This window comes from Salvia hispanica, chromosome 1 (assembly GCF_023119035.1).
Source record: "Salvia hispanica cultivar TCC Black 2014 chromosome 1, UniMelb_Shisp_WGS_1.0, whole genome shotgun sequence".
Lineage (NCBI taxonomy): Eukaryota > Viridiplantae > Streptophyta > Magnoliopsida > Lamiales > Lamiaceae > Salvia > Salvia hispanica.
In genome coordinates, this window is record NC_062965.1 from 20,933,139 (window position 1) to 20,955,108 (window position 21,970).

General features: G+C 42.4%; 3 protein-coding genes and 1 non-coding gene across 5 annotated transcripts; all 4 read left to right on the plus strand.

Annotated features, from left to right (window-relative positions):
- The first annotated feature begins 7 nt into the window (after window positions 1-7).
- TRNAP-AGG lies at window positions 8-79 on the plus strand. The gene has a single exon. It is a non-coding gene; the product is annotated as a tRNA-Pro (tRNA).
- On the plus strand, window positions 38-2,883 carry LOC125201207. Of its 2 annotated transcripts, none has more exons than XM_048099226.1 (7): window positions 38-365; window positions 923-1,002; window positions 1,103-1,170; window positions 1,281-1,421; window positions 1,904-1,945; window positions 2,129-2,409; window positions 2,479-2,883. In XM_048099226.1, the coding sequence occupies exons 2-7, from the start codon at window positions 929-931 to the stop codon at window positions 2,611-2,613; spliced, it is 741 nt and encodes a 246-aa protein (XP_047955183.1). In that variant the 5' UTR covers window positions 38-365; window positions 923-928; the 3' UTR covers window positions 2,614-2,883. The 2 variants fall into 2 exon arrangements, with proteins under 2 accessions (XP_047955183.1, XP_047955182.1); XM_048099225.1 differs by having other exon boundaries at window positions 39-365; window positions 928-1,002.
- Window positions 2,884-3,873: 990 nt separating this feature from the next.
- Window positions 3,874-8,251, plus strand: LOC125200739 (transcription factor GTE6-like). The gene is made up of 9 exons (XM_048098520.1): window positions 3,874-4,048; window positions 4,598-4,684; window positions 5,007-5,228; window positions 5,453-5,533; window positions 6,183-6,407; window positions 6,532-6,630; window positions 6,742-6,800; window positions 7,332-7,482; window positions 7,564-8,251. The coding sequence occupies exons 2-9, from the start codon at window positions 4,598-4,600 to the stop codon at window positions 7,948-7,950; spliced, it is 1,311 nt and encodes a 436-aa protein (XP_047954477.1). The 5' UTR covers window positions 3,874-4,048; the 3' UTR covers window positions 7,951-8,251.
- Window positions 8,252-21,177: 12,926 nt separating this feature from the next.
- On the plus strand, window positions 21,178-21,705 carry LOC125189677 (receptor-like protein 9DC3). The gene has a single exon (XM_048086933.1). The coding sequence runs from the start codon at window positions 21,178-21,180 to the stop codon at window positions 21,703-21,705; it is 528 nt and encodes a 175-aa protein (XP_047942890.1).
- Window positions 21,706-21,970: the final 265 nt, after the last annotated feature.

The window sequence follows — 21,970 nt, forward strand, 5'->3', positions numbered from 1 at the left end:
CATCAATGGGCATTTGGTCTAGTGGTATGATTCTCGCTTAGGGTGCGAGAGGTCCCGAGTTCAATTCTCGGAATGCCCCTTTTTTTTGTTTCTCTCTCTTGGGCTTTACTCTCCTCTCTCTCGTTTTACACCTTTGTCTCTAGGGTTTATATTGGGCTTTACTCTCCTCTCTCTCTAGAATTGACATTGCCATATTGGGATTTCCTAAAATTGTGAGGTTTTATTTTACAATCAGCGGCAGCTATATCGCAGCGGAGAATTTACAAAGAAATTAAAATATTTAATTTGCAAAAACCTTCACTTTTGGGTATCATCTGAATTGGGGGATATCATCGTCTTGATTTCGAGTACTTGTATTGGTGGAGGTGATTTTTTTATTCCAATTTATGTTGTTCAATTTGAATGATTGTTGCTTAGCGGTTATGGTGTTGCGGTTGAGTGTATGTAGTCTTGTTTTTTTATTGGTTAAATTAGGGGTCTTGGATGTGAAAGGAATTCAATGAGGATTACATCTGATGGAGCTAGCTAGTGTGTAAATCAACATAGAATTTTGCCTTTTATGATTACTAGTGTATAGAAATTGATGGTTAAACTCAAGAGCACACATTTTGAGCTTTTTGTGTGATAACGTTTGTAAATGTTGAATTTAGGGCTCCTTATCTTCAACTGCGTTCATGGAAGTGAATTGCTAATGTAGTATATTTGCTCGGTGATGTTTCTCCGTCAAGGGGAGCCCTTTAGCTTTTATTTATCTTTATTTTTATTTTTTGAGCTGGGGAGTGTGGATGGGCATTGAATCCCGGCCTTACCTATACGAGACTGGGTTTCACCGTTTAGCATTGTAACATGAAAGATGGGTTATTGAATAACTTTGTGATTCTGTGTTGTGGTTGAGTCCATCTGTATTGATAAACATTTTCAGTGCAGAATGGAAAATGGAGAGCATTTGCAGAGAGAATCGATGGAGGAAATCGTTGCTATATATTCAGATTTCATGATGAGGTTTGATTCAACTCTTTTGCACTTGAGATTTCAGTTGCTAATTGTATTTATGGTCATCTTTTGGGTGTGAGCCTCACCCATTGCCTTTCTTCGATGCTAGGATCGCACAATTTGATGAACTAGTGCCCGTGGGTAGCCGGTTTCTTGTCAGCTTTCAGCAAGCTCTTGGTGAGTGAATCTTCCTGAGTAGCAATTGGAGAGTCGGACAGATTGATTCCGATCATGTAATAATTAATTGATGAATGATCTTAGATGATAAGCAAAAATTATCTGGGCAGGGTTCTTAAGACGGCCTCCAATTGATACGACTTCTGCATTGGTGGAGCGCATTCTCAATGCTCACAGAACGAGAAGGGTTCAGTCTTATTTTCAAGCTGGATGTGCCAACAATCATGACCGGGTACAAAATGTGAGGAAGTGTAAGTCTGTTACAGCATTCATCTGGTATATAGAACTAAATATGGTCCATCGTAATTCATGAGTGAAGATGAACGCTACTGGAAATCTGGCATTTTTTATATGTATGTGCCAACAATCTACATATAAAATTACCTTCTCATCCCTCTCTCTTTCCGAAGGTCCTTTTTTGTTCTGTGCTAGGACTAAACATCGATATTCTTATGTGGTTACAATCATGATAGACTTGTTGGTGTTATGGAGTGAAGAGAGCAACAACGAGATGTGTGTTCATTGCTATTTCGTGCTGTTTCTGTTAGTGTCAATTGAGTGGTCGGGATACACATAACAGCATGCATGTTCACGATTCAATCTTAAAAACTGCTCTCTCTATAGATTCTTGTTGTTTTGTAGTAATTGCCAGTGTTGCGATTGCTTTGTTTTTGCGACTCAATCTTGTTGGTTCTACTGTTTTCCTCGATAATTTGTGAATATCTTGCAGAAGTGCATACAAGCCATCTTGGACTTCAAGACTACATAAGTAAAGGTAGCTCTTTCTCATATTTTCTTTATTCCCCGGAATCTCTTTTGATATAGAACTGTTATAAAATCTCAAATCTGCACGATTACTTTTCTTTGCGACTTTCGTGTATCTGCAAGGTCGTCTATACTTATTTTTTTATGGTTTTCTGAGTTTAGCTAATTGTTGAAACTGAATATGATGCTGCAGCTAAAGTTGTTGTCGATGAACTCAAATCCTTTCTGGGAAATGCAGCAACCGTCGTGCAAACTTCAAACGATAACAATAGAAAAGATAGTAGTTTCAACTCAGATTTATGTATTGCTGCATCTGAGCAAACTGCAACCGAGAAAGATGAAGAAGATATTAGTTTCTACTTGAATTCATTTATTACTTCGACTGAGCAAGATCAGGGAAGACCTGATCTTGAAGACTATGGTAGCATGATGGCTATCATATACAGTATGGTGAAACAAGACTACACAATGCAGGTAGACGTCCTTCGCCTTTTGCTGGCCACAAAAATCACTAGGCGTTTGTTGACCTATCGTGCTTTGCAGGACCAAATAGTCTCCTCCCTCAACCTCAAGTCTCCACAAGAAGAACTGGAGACCTATTGCCAGATGTGGTCTCTGCGGCCGTTTGTAGATGATGACATGGTGCGTAGAGCTTGGAATCTCGTCCCCGGGCGCTGATGATTTCCTGCTCATTAGTGTGGAGACTCTTCTTTTTGTGGAGAAAGTGAAGATCTTCATTTTCTTCCCTTGCTCCTCACTTTTAGTTTGGACTTGTATGACTATTTAGTAGATTTAAAAGTATTGTTTTGAATGAATTTATGACATACTCCAATTTGAAACATCAATAGAATTAGAAACTATGAAAGAGACCTAAATATTTGGTTAATAACGTGGATTGTGTATCCTATTACTATGAATGGAAATTGCCAATGTTTTTGTAGTGTATTATCGACGACGTACATTTCTGCAACGGAAAAAGCTCTTGTCGTTTGGTCTCATTTAGGGTTTAGAAAAAAAAAATAGTTGGAACGACTATTGTACAAAATTAATTCTGTAGTATTCAAAACGGTTGAAAAATGGCCAAAATTAGAATTTTTTTTTGAATATTTGAATTTTAAAATTAATTAAGTCAAACACACATCACGGTATTGGCCAGACTCGCTGCATGTAGCAAGATACACTGCCCATCACACACATTCATATGCCACCACATCGAGTTGGTCCGTCTGTGCACGCGTGTTGATGTAGGGGTGTGCGTGGACTCGTCATTGGCGATGCTTTTAATTTATCATAATATGAGGAGAGTCGTTGGAACGACTATTTTTTTCAAAAAAAATATTCGAAATACTCAAAAAACGAATAAAATTAGAAAAAAATAATAACAACAAATCGAGTTTTTTCTTTTAAAATTATTAAGCCAAACGCGTGATGCACGAACTGCCACACACATCATATGCCACGCACGCCAAGCCGACAACTTCTACGCGGTTCGCCCTCCATGCACGAAGGTTAGGGCATTGCGTTGAGTCAGTGCATAATTAATGCCCTTAGTTAATCGTAAGTTTAATTTTATCAAGTACTATAGTACTTATTAAGTTGATTTTTTTACAATATTTGTAAGATAAAATTCATTATTTATTTATGAAAAAATCAAATTTTATTTGCACAATTGAAAAGTGTTATTATAAAAGTAATTGTATTTATGAAAATCATTAAGTACTACTATGATTCATGCATATAATAATACATCTCTTTGGGCAAAAGTAAATTAAGTTTGCTATAATACAATAGATGGATTATCAATTGAATACAATTTGACATTTCAATAAAACAGTCAATTATTAATCTATAGTTATATAAATATTGAAAAAGTATTGATAAAATCTTAAAGTTTGATAAATATGTTTACTAATTGACAGTACCAAGATTTATACACAGTGTATAATAATATTGCTATCCAAACTATAATTCCCCAAAAACAGCCGCCATCGCCGCCGCCGGCGATGAAACGTTGAATAAGTGGAAGAAGGCAAGGCGGATCTCGTCGAAGAGGCCGGCGCAATAGCAGATTCATCTTTCTACACACACAACCACTCCAAATATCTAAGCCACGGTAGCTCCAATTTGTTCACTTATTTCGAATTTAAATTTCTCGAATTGTGATCAGCAATCGAATGGTAAACTGTATAACTGGAAATTCGGCATCGTACATGTGCTTGTTCATTTGTTTTTAATGAATGAAATCCAGCTCGGTTCGTTTATCTTAGTAAAATCAACTTTTTTCGAATCTGTGTAGGCTAATTCAAGCTTTGTGTGATGTATTTTGCAATCATGTGGTAAATTATTATGCATTACTCGTTGTATAGGAAATCAGCATTGTCTTATCGTGCTTACCTATGATTGAGCTAATGATCTTCGTAAATTTAATAAATTTTATTCGGTTCTGAGCTGAATTTAGCTTGGTTTGTTGCAATTGGAGTACTTCTGATGTTTGAGCGTTGATTCGGGAGTAAAACTGAAGGGGCTTATGAGTGTCTTTAATGGATTTCTGTAGCAAATTTTGAAGAACCATTTTTTGTAACTTAAAATTAGGATGGGATTAAAGTATCTTGTTTGCAGTGTTAAATTGGTAATCGGAACTAAACTTAGTTCATTTGCTTAGATGGATCTGGTGAATGCATCAATGAATGGCGCAACCAACGTAGAAGATATGGCTACGGTTGATGAGCTGTTCGCGAAGGTTGAGCAAGTAAGCATTCTCGTTCAGTTTATGATGAACTGAGTACTCAGCCTACATGATGCAATGATGTCGTTTTATTGTATATTCATACTATGAAATTTTAGATGTTTTTAGTAAAAGTAGATTAAAATGGCACTCATATATGTTTTTAAGATCTTAGCTAGAGCCAACTCGTTTATTACCTTTATTACCTGCTGGCCTATATTCTTTTCCGCAGAATGCAGAATTCAATTGCTTCACTTGCTCAGTCTAATGCCACAACCGTTATATGTGTTGCATGCGTATTCTCAAGCCATAGTTTGCTTGTCTTAAGCTATTCTCCATCTTGCAGCTTGAGCAAAGAGTAAATGAAGTTGAACAGTTTTACTCAAGTGCAACTACAAAGCAACCAAGCACTTCCAGAAACACTTCGAAAGTAAAGGAGAAGGAAAAGGAAAAGGAGAAGCATGTTTATAGCATGAAAAGACTACAACAGGATGCTTCACGTAGAGAAGCTGCTGCTGCTAAGAGAATGCAAGACCTTATGCGCCAGTTTGGAAGTGTATTTCGTCAGGCAAGTCGCTTGAGTTAAGTTACTGAACAGTGTCATGATATGACATGCAATGGGATTTTCACTACAGCTTCCAGCTTCTGCTAGAATATACTCCTGGTTTATGTGCCTAGTAAATTTAAAGAACCTTTTTTGTGCTGCTATTTATTTTTCCAAACTCATTTCCATATAAACAATATGATTTATGGGATAGAAAAGATTTATCATGTGCCTTTTCTAGTGTTTAGATCACGGGGCTGCAGAAGTTGGCTTGGCCCTTTATGCACCCAGTAGATGTTGCAGGACTTGCGTTGAATGATTACTATAAGGTAAAGCCTCCTAGATTCTTTACTCAAAAAAAAAAAATGCAAGTGAAAGATATACATTGATGCTAGTTTACAAGGTTTGTAGCTATTGATCTTGCCTTCTCAACTCAGTTAGAAACTTCAAACTTGTATATTGTGTATATTTTTATTTCCTAAATCGCAGATATGAACACAATCACTCAGAAAGTAAAACAAGGACTTACATACTTCAAAGATCATGTACAATGGTCCATGGGTCAAGGATTTGCTTACTGCGTTAGTACATTACAAGTCTGGAAAGCTTGAGAATTTCTTTAGAATGGATTCTAGAAGCATCTGATTAAGCACATATTGATTATATTAAACCAGCATCTATGGTGATTTTATGACAGTACTAGAATGACTTCACAGTTGATAATTGTGCAAAGTAGTTCTTCCGTGCAAGTTAACCATTGAGACGTAATTTAGCTTTCTCAGAATTGAATTTCTACCATAGGTTTTGTGCCAGTATGGGAAGCAGCTCTGCATATTATTATTGAATGTTCAAATTATGATACACCTACGTCCACTCTTCACCCATTTGGAAATTTTGTAAATATTTTATAGGAGTTAACATTTACAATCAGTGCCTTATATGTCTCATTTTATACCTGGAGTGATCTTCATGTTTCAGATCATTGACAGACCAATGGATTTCAGTACTATAAAAAACCAAATGGAAACCAATGATGGTACTGGATACAAGCATGTTCGCGAGATATGTGCTGATGTGCGATTGGTTTTTAAAAATGCAATGAAGTACAATGATGAAAAGAGTGAAGTTCATAAAAAGGCAGTGCGATTACTAGAAATTTTTGAGGAGAAGTGGCTAAAGTTTTTGCCAAAAGTTACAGAAGAGGTAATTCTGGGGTACTTTCAGGCCCCAACATAGACCTTCACATTAGCTGGTCATCCTAATATTCCAAAAGCAACTTATACTTGTAATGTATTTGAGATCTATTGATCGTACATCTGTATTTTAGGAAGAAAGACGAGAACAGGAGGAAGCTGAAGCAAAAGCAAACATGCAGCTTGCTCTGGAGGCTTTTCATGCGAAGCTGGCCAGGGAAATAAGTACTGAGGTAAGATAAATTTTTAATTTTTTAGCACATGAATAAAAGAGATTTTGTGGAATCATGTAGATGTTAGATGTTCGTGATCATTAATGTGCAATTTTCCTAAATGTGTTTCAGCTTTATGACATTGATATGCATATAGACGAGCTCCGAGAAATGGTTGTTAAACAGTGCAGGTTAGTAAATGTGGATGCTTGTTGAGTATATTTTTGGACTGCTTTCTAACTCGTCCATTGAGACTAAGCAACACACTCATCTACAAGGATCTATACTAAAGTTGCTTTATACTTGTAAACCCCCCCCCCCCCCCCCCAAACACCCCCTACCAATTCAACCTTTTTCGAGTTCATCCTGGCATAGACATTGAAGGAGAACAATAATAGGTGTAACTACTAACTATAAAATTTTCCTGTCAGAGATAGTTGGTTCTTCGTCCCTTCTTTATTCCATCCTCGCTTAATATCACAAATAAATCGTCTATAAGAATGTGTCTTGACATGATTTAACTTTTTTTTGTCTCTCAAGCTTTCTGTTCTAATCTTAGCAAAAGGGTTTAAATCGGACTTGTTTTATTTTGTTGATAGTGTTTATGCATCTGTGCTGCAATTTACAGTTGTCACTCTTCAATCCACTTTCTTGTTTAAAATCGCCTTGCAAAAATGCCATGTAATTTTATCTAACACGTTTCAATGAGCTAATTCCTCCAGGAACATAACCATAATGGAAAAAAGAAAGCTAGGAATTGCTCTCGCCAACTTATCTCCCGAAGATCTCAATAAGGCACTGGAGATCGTAGCTCAAGGTAACCTCGACTTCCAAGCAAATGATGAAGAGGTGGAGCTTGATATCAATGCTCAGGTCTCTCTCTCTCTCTCTCTGATCAACACTCTACTTTGTTTTTTGGCACATATAATAACACATCTCTCTCTTCGAGCACAGAGTGAATCAACGCTGTGGAGGTTGAAGTTTTTCGTGAAAGACATACTAAAAGAACAGCCTGGAGGTTCGAGCAAGGATGCCAACAACAATATCTCCTCTCCAAATGCTGCTGACAACTATCATAATATCAGCTCCAAGCATAAGCGCGAGACTTGTGATGCCCTTGCCAAGACTGCCAAGAATAATATCACCTCTCCGACTGGAGGTTCAAGCAAGGATGCCAACAAGAATACCACCTCACCAAAAGCTGCTGACAAGGATCATAACATCATCTCCAAGCGTAAGCGCGGGAGTTGTGATGCTCCGGCCAAGACTGCCAAGAATAATATCACCTCGCCAAATTCTTCTGACAGCGATCAAAACATCATCTACAAGCGTAAGCGCTAAAACTGTGATGCCCTTGCCAAGACTACCAAAAAGGAAGACAGAGCCCTCGTTATAGTGCACATAAACAGAGTAAGTAGAATACAGGCTTTAACTTGAGGATAGATGGACAACCATACATGTAGCAGGTAGCAGAGGGCTAGTTTGGAATTTGAGAGCAGCTGCAGTATCCGACCTATGAAACCTCGCGGTATGGTGAATTCCCATTTCTGCCCTTGTGATGATTCCTTGAAATTTTTTTTCATTGATTCTTAGGATATTGCAATGACTACAATAAATGACGAGATTTGACTATTTGGATTTGTATCTGTTCTTGATTTGCCCATGATAGATAAATTATAAAATTACAATTCGCACTTAGGTTGAAGTTTGCATTAGGATTTTCTGAGGAAATTTTCAATTATTGTTATTTCAAAAAAAATTACGTAGCTATCTTCAACATCTACTGACAAATTTCCACAACTCAGGCAATTAACTTATCCTAGATTACGTTCAAATTCATTAAAAATAAACGTTGTACATCATTTAGAATTTGACATCAATTAAAACTGAATCTAATTTGAATTTTTGAATAAAATTTTAATTCAACATCATTAGGGAATTTTTCAAAATATAAATAACTACTACATCTCCATCTCACCATGAATATCGATCTCAATTCAACTCAGCTCGTGTTTTAAAACAATTATAGAAAAGTTGATGGAATAAATTAGTAGAGTAGGGGTCTTAGTAGCATATTCCAAATCCTTCTTAAAAATAAAGACTTTTAGGATATCACGAGCTTTAAAGCTAAATTGATAGTAATTGAAAGTGTTAATGAATACTAAGACTCGTTATTATTTATAGTTTAATATGGATTTTTTTTATGAAAATAGAAAGTTAATGTTAAAAAAAAGTATTTGGGGTATACTCCCTCCGTCCCCGATTAATCGTCATTCTTTTCTATTTCGGTCCGTCCCTCAATAGTTGTCACACTTCATTTTTACCATAAATGGTAAGTAGATCCCACATTCCACTAACTCACTTAACTCACATTTTATTATAAAACCAAATATAAAAAAGTGGGTCTCACATTCCACTATCATTTTCAACCAACTTTTCTTAACATTTCTTAGAGCATTTCCAATGGCGGCTAGCGGGCCAGCTAGCCGATTCCCGGGCGCTGGCCGGTCCGCTAGACGACCATTGGGACCGGCGAGCGGTGATTCGGCGAGCCATCGGCTAGCCCACGCTGATTTCCGGGCACTGGCCGATGGGCTAGCCGATCCGCTGGCCGCCATTGTAGGCGCCCGATCGGCTAGCGATCGGCCAACGCTATTTTATTTATTTATTTATTTTTAATTTTTGAAACTCTATATATACGCGATCTGCACGTCATTTTCATTTGCACCACTTGTTTTAACGAGTTTTCTCTCTCTTTTAATTTCTGTACAAGAACAATAATGCGAAATGGAGAACAACAACGACTCTCCTCCAGTGACGAGCGGGTCGCAAACTACCACGGTACCCGTGGGAGGTGGATGAGGTCCGATGGGCGGGTACTAGAACTGCCCAAGGTTTACAGAACCGGCGGTTAAAACCGAAACCGTAACCGGCGGTTATGGTTCCGAACCGAAACCGTGAAAAATATCTCAAACCGAAACCGTGAATTTTAGAACCGTGGTTCGGTTGAGGTTCCAAATTTTTCGAACCGAAACCGCGACCGAACCGCCGGTTCCGGACGGTTCCGAACCGTCGGTTTCACGGTTCCGAACCGCCAATGCAATGATAAATTTAAACATAGTTAATCCTTATATTAAAACTATACACCATTAAATAAAAAATTATTTAATGATCCGGTTTATGAGGTTTATATTTATATAAGTAAATTTCATTTTTAGATTTGGTAATATCCGTAGAAACAATAATGTGGGACAAAATTTTATAGCAAAAATAACTTTATAATACTATTTGGTAAAATTGGATTGTAATTTGGAAAACATAAGAGAAAAGATAACCAAATAAAAATAACTAAATTACAAGATGGAGTCTATGGAGTATGGTTATGGTAATAACTTTATAATACTATTTCCGATTTTATTAATTAACATAGTTTTTTACGTATGGAGTCTATGGAGTATGAATCATTATTAATAAATATTTATCGAACATTTTTTAATAAAACTTAGAAGAATTGATTACTTTAAATAAAGCATAATACTCAAATTAACATTGGTTAATGAATTTGTAGTCTTCAAAATTGATTAGTTGAGTCTTCAAAATTGATTGGTTGGCGGTTGGCGATGGCTGCACTATTTGATTGCACAAAACACCATTTCTTTTATTTATTTATTTATTTATTTATTCTTAAATGTTTATTTTAAATTCAAATTGGATCTCATTTCTCTCTATATTTATCTATAAATTCTCCTCTCTATCCTCACTTACACTCGCCTCATTTTAGTGTTAACAAGAATTTCTCTCTTCAATCTCTCAATTTAAACTATCCATTTCCCTGTTCCAATTTATTTTATAATTTCAAACTATATGACAAAAAAATTTAAGGAAAAAAACCGTGAAACCGCAAAACCGAACCTAAACCGCTATGAACCGCCTGAAAACCGGCGGTTCGGAACCGAAACCGAAAACCGCCGGTTTTCGAACCGAAACCGAAACCTTGAAACAGCCTCACGGTTCGGTTCCGGTTCCATATTTCCCAAAACCGGAACCGGCGGTTCCGAACCAAAACCGCCGGTTCAGAACCGAAACCGCCGGTTCATGAACCGTGGGCAGGTCTAGCGGGTACTACAATATGTACCCTTAGCCGCAGATGATGCTGAGGATGGCAACTGGGGGTAGTATGCCGGGGTGGCAGGGGTGCAGGGCTGGCAGGGCGTGCAGGGGGTGCCGGGGATGCAGATGATGTCAGGGTGTATGCCGGGGATGCAGGTGATGCCGGGGTGGCAGCCGGGGATGCAGGGGATGCCGGGGATGCAGCCGGGACTGCAGGGGATGCGGGGGGTAGGGGGGACAATGTCTATCGCCCCAGTGTTGACTTTTTTTACTGCTTCTTCCCAAACATCGAGCCCAGCAGAGACGCAATACGTTGAAACTTTTTCCTTAGAGGAGTTGGGGATAGATCTTGAGGATGCGGACTCTCCCATTCAAACAGATGGAGTAGGTCGGGATCGAGGCGCACCGAAGAAGAAGAGGGGCAAGGGTAAAGGGGTGGTCGGTGAGTCGTCGCAGCCGGCTAATGACGGCAGTTCGGGCATGGTACGGAAGAAGTGGACGGATTAGGAGAACGTCGCGCTGTCCAAGTCTTGGGTGAGTGTTTGCGATGATCCCCTCCCGTCGAACAATCAGATGGTCATCAACTTGTGGGCTAAAATAGCAGCAGCCTACAAGAGATTTTGCCCGGACGGGAAGCCATAGTGGGGAGGAGTGCCGGAAGCAGTGGGACCGAATCAGGGCTGCGGTCTCCCGATTTGCGGGCTTGTACGCCAACCACCTCCGCATGAAGACCAGTGGCTAAACTGACGACGATGTGATGAGGATGGCGGAGGCCTCCTTCCCCTTGAAGGGGGTTTATAAGGAGTTCACCTCTGGAACTGCTAGGTGCTGATGGATTTTGAGAAGTTTCGGGCGGGTGTCGATGCTGGCCGGCCGAAGAAGCCGCGGCTGAACCTCGCCGGTGATTACAGCAGTGGTTCCCACGAGCTCCACGACGATGCTCAGGATTTCCCGTCCCCTCCATCGTTTACTCGCCGCACTCGCCCGGTTGTTCAAAAGAGGGCGCAACGGGGAGCTAGGAGCTCTGCCCACGGGTCCCAAGGTCCCGTCGGTATCCCCCCTACTGGCCAGTTGGCAGCCGAGCTCTCCCGCCTCGCGCGTCAACAAACGCAGGTGAACATGTGAAAAATCATAGGTGAATGGAGAAGGGGTTTCTTTATGATCTCCTCCAGAGTATGCAGGTCGATTTGGCTGCCGCACGTAGGTAGGCGGGAGACGCCGGGGACTCGGATGCGGCAGATTTTGGGTTCCCGGTTAGCGGCGACGAGGAGTGAGGCGGGGATCATGTGTGGAAGCAGGAGGTTTTTATTTTTATTTTTTTTATTTATGTAATTTTTTTTAATATACTTTTTTAATATAAATAAAATTATTGCATTTTCCCGCATCTGTGTCGTAAATTTAATTCTGTATTTTGCGTGATTGTAATTTATTTGTTTTTTATAATTTTGCTGGTCTATGGCTAGACTATTGCTTGTCTAGTTTCTTGTCCTGATGATTTGACATGTAGTTTCTAGTCCTAGATGATGCGGCAGGAGGAATTTTTTGGCTAGGCTATTGCTGGCCTATGGCTGAGCTATTGCCATTGGAGATGCTCTAATTTTTGGATTGGCCCGAGAAGCTTGGGCTAATATTGATATCAGACACGTGGCAGTTGGATTGGATTAGAGTACCATCACTTTGCAGCTTGATGGTGAGTCCATTTATTTATAGTGCACCTGATTCATGTCAACTAAGCTCGTCTCATTTTGTCAAATATATGAAGAAGATTAAACTAGCATAGCGTACAATTGCCAATCTAGTCTCTAGCTAGATCATCTCTCTGAAGCGTTTCATCGAACACCTTTGGGAGCAATGAGCATATCAGTCTCGTCTAATGCCTTCTCAGCTTTCAATGATTCATCACGACTCGTGAGTTTCTACTACTCCCTCCATCCGCGAATAGGAGTCCCATTTTTCCATTTTGGTCCGTCCGCGAATAGGAGTCTCGATTCATAATTACTATAAATGGTAAAGAGGCCCCACATCCCACCAACTCATTCCACTCACATATCATTTAAAACTAATATACTCATATAAATGGAACCCCTGTTCCACTAACTTTCTTGCACCCACTTTTCTTAACATTTATTAAAATCCGTGCCGGCCCGAAATGGAATGATGGAATGAGACTCTTATTCGCGGACGGAGGGAGTATTTTTTTGACAAATTGCCATATATGATTTCTCTAATGGCGGGCTCAGTACACTTGTTCTCGAACCAAAACTGATGAAATAAGCGCCACATGGAAAAATAGTTCAAGATATTTGCTAAATAGGAGTAGCACATACTCCCTCCACACCATGTTATTTGTGGGAAATGACTCAGTATTGTAAGCTACATGAACATCACTTCTATCATTGTGGAATTTACACATATATGGATTGTCATTTATTAGTGCTCAAAGTGGTGGATCTTTAAAAGATATCCACCTAAACTGCGATTGTCTATTTAAATCCATATTCACATCTCCATTTGTACACAAGAATTATAAGTATCTTCTTTCACAATGCTTTCAAACTTCTTGCTGTTCATTTATATAACAACTTCGTCCTTCATTTTCACTACTCATTCATATAACCACAAATGCCTTCGTCACCAGGAAATCATGTTGCTTCAGCTCAAGTATGAGCTGATCTTCGACTCTTCTCGTTCCACAAAACTGGCGCGATGGAATGAAAGTGGCGAGTGCTGCAAGTGGCACGGTGTGGAATGTGATGCATCTGGCTACGTCGTATCGATGATGAGGTCATTTATGGTGGAATTGGGGATTCGTCGAGTCTCTTCAAATTCAAATATCTGTAGAAGCTTAACCTTGCCGACAATCACTTCGACTCTTACACTGATCCCATTCCAAGAGGTATTGGAAATGCTTGTCCATAATCTAACGGAGCTTAGAGAGCTCCATCTTGATTATGTCTATATTTCTTCCTTGCATGAGTGTAAAAATTGGGGCCATATTATATCATCACATTTACCCAACCTCACCTCTTTGAGCATGGTTGGTTGTTTTCTTTATGCCCCTTCGCCTAAATTCTTTCGGCAACTTCATTCCCTTTCTGTTCTTCGATTAGATCTGAACGATCTTTCAGGGGTAACACTTCATGACTTATTCACTCGTTTTCCAAGCTTGGCCATCTTGACTCTTTCTAGCTGCAGTTTAAAGGGTTCAATTCATTCCACCTTTGCTAACCTAACTTAGCTGATTCATGTCGATTTGTCATATAACTCCTTGACAGGTCACTTCCTTCCACATTGTTTGCTAACTTGACGCAACTGATTCATGTTGATATGTCACATAACTCTGATACGGGTACAATCACGCCGCCACCACAGGATCTGCTGGTAACAAACAATGATCATACAGCGACGGTGGCTGATGGAGATGCAGAGGAAGACAGCAGCTTGGAGGAGGAAGCAACCAGCATGGATGTCGAAGAGGAGAAGCCGGGGCGCCCAAAGAGGCAATCAAAGCAGCCTGTGTGGTTTCAAGATTTTGTTCTCGTTAATGACAGTATTTTAGTCCTTTATTTTATTATTAATTGCTGAACTATTTATTTTTGGAACATTTTGAGTCGAGCATTCTATAAGCTCCGTTTCGGGTTTTCTTGTTGGTTCTTTCCCGGAATGATCGAGTCGAACCAAACCTAGGGTCCTTAGATTATTATAAATAGGGATTTTTGTGCACTGAAACATCAAGAAATCAATACACAAATTTACCTAAATTTCCGTCTCTATTTTACTGCTTATTTTCTTTGCCTCAAACCCTAGTTAGGGCAAAAAATCAAGGCTGCTCGACGGGAGATTCCCGCGAACGAACCTGTTCTTCCTCGGCGAATTCCCATCGCCGACCCCGATACGAGATCTTTCGTATCATCTGGTGCTTTCTATTGCACTCTATCTCCCGGTCTTTGTTCCCATGGCGATTAGCGACTCCGGCGTAGAGCGTACGGAACCGATCGGCGCTACCGTGGCCTTACCAACTTCCATTGCCACTTCGGTCCCATCATTATCAACGTTATCTTCTCAGTTGGGGCAGTTAACTACCGTTGTGAATGAGTTGAGGTCCAGATTGGACTATCCCGATCACCATCCCGGCGATGTGGTCGCCGCGATTCGACCGCCGCCAGCGCCGCCTTTCACGGCGCCGCCTTCCACAAGCCCCTGGCCGCTGTTCACATACACGCCGACGCCTACTGTGGGCGCAAAATTTTCAGCCCAATCCCTTTCGGCCTTTTCAGTGGGGTTTCCACAAACCCTAGGGATGACCTCCACTACAGCCACCCAATATTCCCTGCCTCAATTTGGTTTCTCGGATGTCACAAGCACGATACCAACCGCTGTCCGTCTGCCGCAACCGTTTCCCAAGCCGTGGCAACAGATTCCCTCCGACCCCCGCGTGCCCGGTCACACCCAACTATCTCGTCCCCAGATGGTGAGTCCGTCTTCTTGCTGGGGGCCGCCTGGCCCACGCCCCCCAGTTGGGGTATGGAATCAGGATCAGAACCACCCCAAGGTCAAAATGGAGCCCCCGCGCTTTGACGGAACGGAGGTTAACAACTGGATAAGAGGTATTCAATTTTATTTCGACCACATGGGCACACCAGAAGCACAACGTTTACACTATGTAATTATGTTGTTTGAGCCGGTGGTTGCGGATTGGATTTGGAATTACTGTTCAAGCCATGAGTTTGTTACGTGGTTCGAATTCTTGGATGACGTTCGGCGGCGTTTTGATCCACAGTGTTATGTGAGTCACGTTGGACTCCTCAAAAAGCTTCAACAGACAGGTACTGTTTCTGATTATCAATTAGCTTTCGAGAAATTACAAACAAAAGCTGTGGGTGTTCCTGACCACGTGTTACTTGATTTGTATGTGGCGGGTTTGAAACAACCAATCCAAGACGAGGTCCTCCTTCATAGGCCTCCTACATTGGCGCGGCTTTTGCTCTGGCGATTCAGATATCGGCCTGCAGACCGGATCTATCACAGCCGGCGTCGAGCTTCCCTCGCAAACAGTGGCAGCCGCGGGACAGTCGATCATCAGCTTCATCAGCACCATTGATCACCGCCAGCCAGGCATCGCCAGCTCCGGTTATCAAAGCACCTTACTCCGCGTCGCGTCCTTCTGAGACCGCTACGACGCCTATTATTCGGCTCTCGGCAGCGGAGAAAGCTGAAAAACGACGTCAGAACCTCTGTTTTTACTGCCCCGAGAAGTGGGTTGCGGGCCACGTCTGCAAACACAGGTTTTTAGCATATATGGGTGTATGTGAGGACGAGGATGATCCGGTCGAGCTGGTGGACGACCCTTCCCTAGACGAGGTGATTACAGCAGATTTATCTCACCTCCACGCCATGGACGGGAAGCGACAATCCAAATCCCTTACTCTGTCAGGCACAATTGGATCGGAGTCGGTGTCAATATTGGTAGACACTGGGAGTTCCCACGATTTTTTGCACCCCCGCATTGCAGAGAGGCTTCGTCTTCCGCTGACAGCAATCAAGCCGTTCCGGGTCTACGTGGGGAATGGTGCGTCATTGCTTTGTTCGCACATGAGCAGAGCGACCCCGCTGATTATGCAGGGTACTCTTTTCTCCATCGATCTCCACATTCTACCAGTTCATGGCCCCGATGTTATTTTGGGAATGGAGTGGCTCGAGTCCCTGGGACGTGTGACTACAGATTTTGCCGCCAAATCAATGGAGTTTGCCTCCTTGGTGTCGCACGCGACGCTGTTTGAATTATATGAGTTGATCCAGACGTCGCAAGGCCCAGATCCAACCACGGCAGCCCCAGAGGTCGATTTTCCCTCAGATTTGCCGGCTGCGATCACGGCCGTCCTAGGCAGACACTCCTCGGTATTCAGCCTGCCTGTCGGGTTACCGCCGGCGCGCCAATTCGACCACCGCATCCACCTTTTGCCTAATTCCAAACCAGTGAACGTTCGCCCGTACAGGTATCCTTATTTTCAAAAGAATGAGATTGAAAAGCAAGTTAAAGAGATGTTGGATCAGGGTGTGATACAGCGAAGCCAAAGCCCGTTCTCGTCGCCAGTATTATTGGTTCGCAAGAAAGATGGCTCGTTTCGGTTTTGTATCGATTACAGGGCCCTAAATAAAGCTACTGTCCCTGACCATTTTCCCATTCCAACGGCTGATGAACTATTTGACGAGCTGGGCGCAGCGCGCTTCTTTACCAAGTTGGACCTTCGGTCAGGATATCATCAGATTCGGATGCATGAGCCCGATATATACAAGACAGCATTCCGCACGCACGATGGCCATTTTGAATTTTTGGTCATGCCATTCGGTCTAACGAATGCTCCGTCTACCTTTCAGGCGGCTATGAATGGCATTTTTCAGCCTCTTCTGCGGAAGTCAGTAATTGTTTTCTTTGATGACATTTTGGTGTACAGCCCGACATTGGATTCTCATAGCGACCACCTTGACCAGGTTCTCTCTATCCTAGACAAGCACCACTTCTTTGTGAAATTGTCCAAATGTTCGTTCTGCAGCTCGACAGTTGACTACTTGGGGCATTTAATTACAGAGGGCCAACTCAAGGCGGATCCGGCAAAAATTGCTGCCATGATTGCCTGGCCTACTCCGTCGCCGGTCAAGCAGCTTCGTGGGTTTCTGGGTCTTACAGGTTATTATCGGCGTTTCATTGCCCATTATGCCGTCATTGCAGGTCCACTTACTGATCTGTTAAAGAAGGACTCATTTACATGGGAGGCAGCAGCAACTCGGGCATTCGAGAAGTTGAAACAGGCCATGACAGAGGCCCCAGTCTTACGGCTTCCTGATTTTTCGCAGCAATTTGTTTTGGAGACCGATGCGTCTGACTTTGGCATTGGTGCCGTCCTCCTGCAATCCGGTCACCCTCTCGCTTTTTTTAGCAAGAAGTTGGGTCCCCGTCGACGGAGCGCTTCAACATACCATAAAGAACTTTACGCCATCGTTGAGGCCGTTCAGAAATGGCGTCAATACCTTTTGGGACAGGAGTTTATTATTCGTACGGATCAGAAGAGCTTGAGGGAATTACTTCAGCAAGTCATACAAACCCCGGAACAGCACCTTTATGTCAGAAAATTAATGGGATACAAATTTACTATTGAGTATAAGTCGGGTGCGACCAACCGGGTGGCCGATGCGCTTTCACGAAGGGACGAGGATGCAAGCGTTGATACAGCGTTATTAATCGCTGTCGCCCACCCCTTGCCTGACATTATTACATTATTGCGGGAGGAAACAGCAGCAGCACCGGATCTGCGTGACCTACTACAACAGATCGCGGCTGGGAAAGCTGATCCCGCGCTGTCGGTGTCAGAGGGGCTGATTTATAAAGGCCGTCGTATTCTGGTAGCCAAGGATTCCCCGCTGCGTGAAGCTTTGATATATGAACACCATAGCACGCCGCAGGCGGGCAATCCGGGATTCGACCGCACGCTTCGTCGTTTGGCAGCCTCTTTCCACTGGCCGAATATGCAACGCACTGTGAAGGACTTTGTGGCATCGTGCGTGATTTGCCAGACAAGGAAGTATTCCACGCAGCGCCCGGCTGGTTTACTGCAACCGTTGCCCATCCCGACGCAGGTTTGGGAGGACGTATCGATGGACTTTATTGTGGGACTGCCGCTTTCTAAAGGTTACACCACTATCATGGTCGCGGTGGATCGTTTGTCTAAATATGCCCACTTCGCTCCTCTACCGGCCCGTTTCGATGCTATGCGTGTAGCAAGACTTTTTATTGAAACAGTGGTTAAGCACCATGGTTTCCCCAGAACGTTAGTCTCGGATCGCGATCCTATTTTTTTGAGCGATGTGTGGAAGGATATGCTGCGTCTCAGTGGCACGACATTGCACTTTTCGACGGCCTACCACCCTCAATCGGATGGCCAAACGGAGGTGCGTAATAGGGGTTTAGAACAATACCTGCGTGCTTTCGCAGCGGACCGCCCGACCAAGTGGGCAAATTATCTTCCTTGGGCAGAATTGGCCCTTAATTGCTTCCACCATGAGGGCCTTGGTACTTCGCCATTTCATGCCTTGTATGGTCGAGAACCTCCGCCTCTAGTGGCGGCACAGCCGACGGCAGGCAGAATCAGAGCAGAACCTGCTGTGGCAGAACTCATCCAGCAACGTGGTGCTCTACTGGTCGAACTAAGGAAGAATCTTGAACGGGCACAACAGCGTCTTCGGGATTCTGCGAATAAACACAGGCGTGATGTCCAATTTGAGGTGGGTGACAAGGTTCTCCTCAAGCTGCAGCAGTATAGGCAGCATTCCGTGGCGAAACCACTCTCGACCAAGCTCGCTCGCAGGTTCTATGGTCCGTTCCTAGTGACGGAGAGGATTGGCCCGGTTGCTTATCGTCTGCAGTTACCGCAGGGATCGAGGATTCATGATGTATTCCATGTAAGTTTACTCCGCCCATATGTTGAGGGGGCATCGTCAGGGGCAGCCGCCGACTTTCCGGGTGAATTTGTGGGTGCTCGTTCGGTGGCCCGGCCTGTGAAGGTACTGGATAGGCGTATAGCTTTGAGGGATGGCCTCCCGGTGGAACAAGTGCTGGTACAGTGGTCCGAGGAAGAGGAGTCAGTGGCTTCTTGGGAGCCTGTTGATTCTATTGCACGGCGTTTTCCTTCCCTCCTTGTGGGCAAGGAGTCTCTTAACGGGGAGGGGGTTGATACGGGTACAATCACGCCGCCACCACAGGATCTGCTGGTAACAAACAATGATCATACAGCGACGGTGGCTGATGGAGATGCAGAGGAAGACAGCAGCTCGGAGGAGGAAGCAACCAGCATGGATGTCGAAGAGGAGAAGCCGGGGCGCCCAAAGAGGCAATCAAAGCAGCCTGTGTGGTTTCAAGATTTTGTTTCTCGTTAATGACAGTATTTTAGTCCTTTATTTTATTATTAATTGCTGAACTATTTATTTTTGGAACATTTTGAGTCGAGCATTCTATAAGCTCCGTTTCGGGTTTTCTTGTTGGTTATTTCCCGGAATGATCGAGTCGAACCAAACCTAGGGTCCTTAGATTATTATAAATAGGGATTTTTGTGCTCTGAAACATCAAGAAATCAATACACAAATTTACCTAAATTTCCGTCTCTATTTTACTGCTTATTTTCTTTGCCTCAAACCCTAGTTAGGGCAAAAAATCAAGGCTGCTCGACGGGAGATTCCCGCGAACGAACCTGTTCTTCCTCGGCGAATTCCCATCGCCGACCCCGATACGAGATCTTTCGTATCAAACTCCTTCACAGGCGTACTTCCTTCTACATTGTTTGAAGGACTTTCCAATCTGGTTCATCTAAATCTGAGGCACAATTCATTCTCTGGTAACATCACCCAATCTCGTTTTGCTCTCCCATCGTTGTTGGAACTTGATCTTAGTCACAACCAATTTAATGGAACTTTTCAACTAAGCCTTCCCAATCTCACATTGCTTGATCTATAGATGCTGACAACGTCAATTCAAGTTCATATGAACGTCTTAAATTAAAAGTCTTACGCTTAAAGTCATGTAACTTGTCTAATTTTCCCGATTTCATCAAACATTTGGATCTGGAAGCACTGTATCTCTCCAAAAACCGTATTGCGGGGAAATACCTAGTTGGATTTGGGGAACACAACTTTGGTATTTGGACTGCTCCTTTAATCTTCTAACAAATCTGCAAAAGCCTTATTATATCCCTGCTTCTCTTCGGGTCATATACTTGCAGTCTAACCAGCTTAGGGATGAGTTGCATCTGCCCATTTCATTTGAATCTGGACTCTTTTACTTGTATCTTGCTGAAAACAACCTAAGTGGATCAATTCCAACCTCCATCTGTAATGCCACACGACTATATAATCTCGACTTGTCTAAAAATAAATTAAGTGGATCAATTCCAACTTGCCTCTGCAATGCCACACAACTCAATTCTCTTAGCTTGTCTGGAAATAAATTAAGTGGCAGCATACCCGCTTGCCTACTTATAAACCTTGAGGAGATCGATCTGAGTCGTAACAACATCAGCGGAAGCATACCCCCTTTCCCACTTGTAAGGATTATGGTGCTCGATTTGAGTGAAAACAACATCATTGGTAGCATTCCAGATATTTTCTCTCCGGATGATTGTATGCTACGTTTTTTGGATCTTAGCTATAATATTTTAGAAGGGAAGATCACAAAGTCTCTTGACCATTGCAATTGGTTGGTGTACATGAATGTCGGGAATTAACAACATGATAAACGACACTTTCCCGTGCATGCTACCATCTCTCTTGGCTGTTCTTGTTTTGCACTCCAATAGATTCCATGGGGATTTAACATGTCACATCAATTGGCCGAATCTCCAAATTCTTGATGTATCTACAAATAATTTTAGTGGAAGTCTTGAGTCAATCAACTTCTATAGTTGGATGAATATGGAGCTACCCAGTGATAATACAAAGAGAGGCGTCCATAGTTACAAGTTGCCTAGCTCCATGACATTAATCGTGAAAGGGCAAATGGTGGATTTTAACAAGATTTGGAAAGATTTTAGTACCATTGATTTGTCTTCCAATAGTTTTTGTGGAAAGTTACCAAATGCAATTGGTGATCTTACATCACTTCATCATCTTAACTTCTCCCACAATGCCCTCAATGGAAGCATCCCAAAATCATTTGGTCAACTGAAGAATCTCGAATCACTCGACCTCTCAGTGAACCAACTAGCAGGCCCAATTCCGGATGAGATTGGAGGGCTCACATTCCTTTCAAAATTGAATCTCTCGTACAATAAGTTTGTTGGAGCGATCTCAAAAGGGCTGCAAATCCAAACATTCTCGGCTGACTCATTTGAAGGAAATTCGGGGTTATGTGGTTTCCCTCTCGACAAAAGAAGTAATACTAATGTATCGCCGCCAGCGGGATATGATGACAATGGGGAAGAGAAGAGGGAGATAGAGTAGGAATACGTGTGTGCTGCGGTTGGATATGCTGTGAACTTGTGGGAGTAGGAAGCATCGTGTGGCTGCTTTTATTCTGTCGAAGCTTCAGAGAGAAATATTTCGGCAAAATAGAAGAGGTTGTAGAAGACATGTTCATTGCTAGAGACATGAGAAGAAGACGTGCAAGAAGAGAAGCAGCAAGGAATCGAGCCAGGAGAAATTAGTGTTGGAAAATTTAGTGTGTTTCAGCAAGGAATCGAGTCGGGAGACATTAATGTAAGAGAGT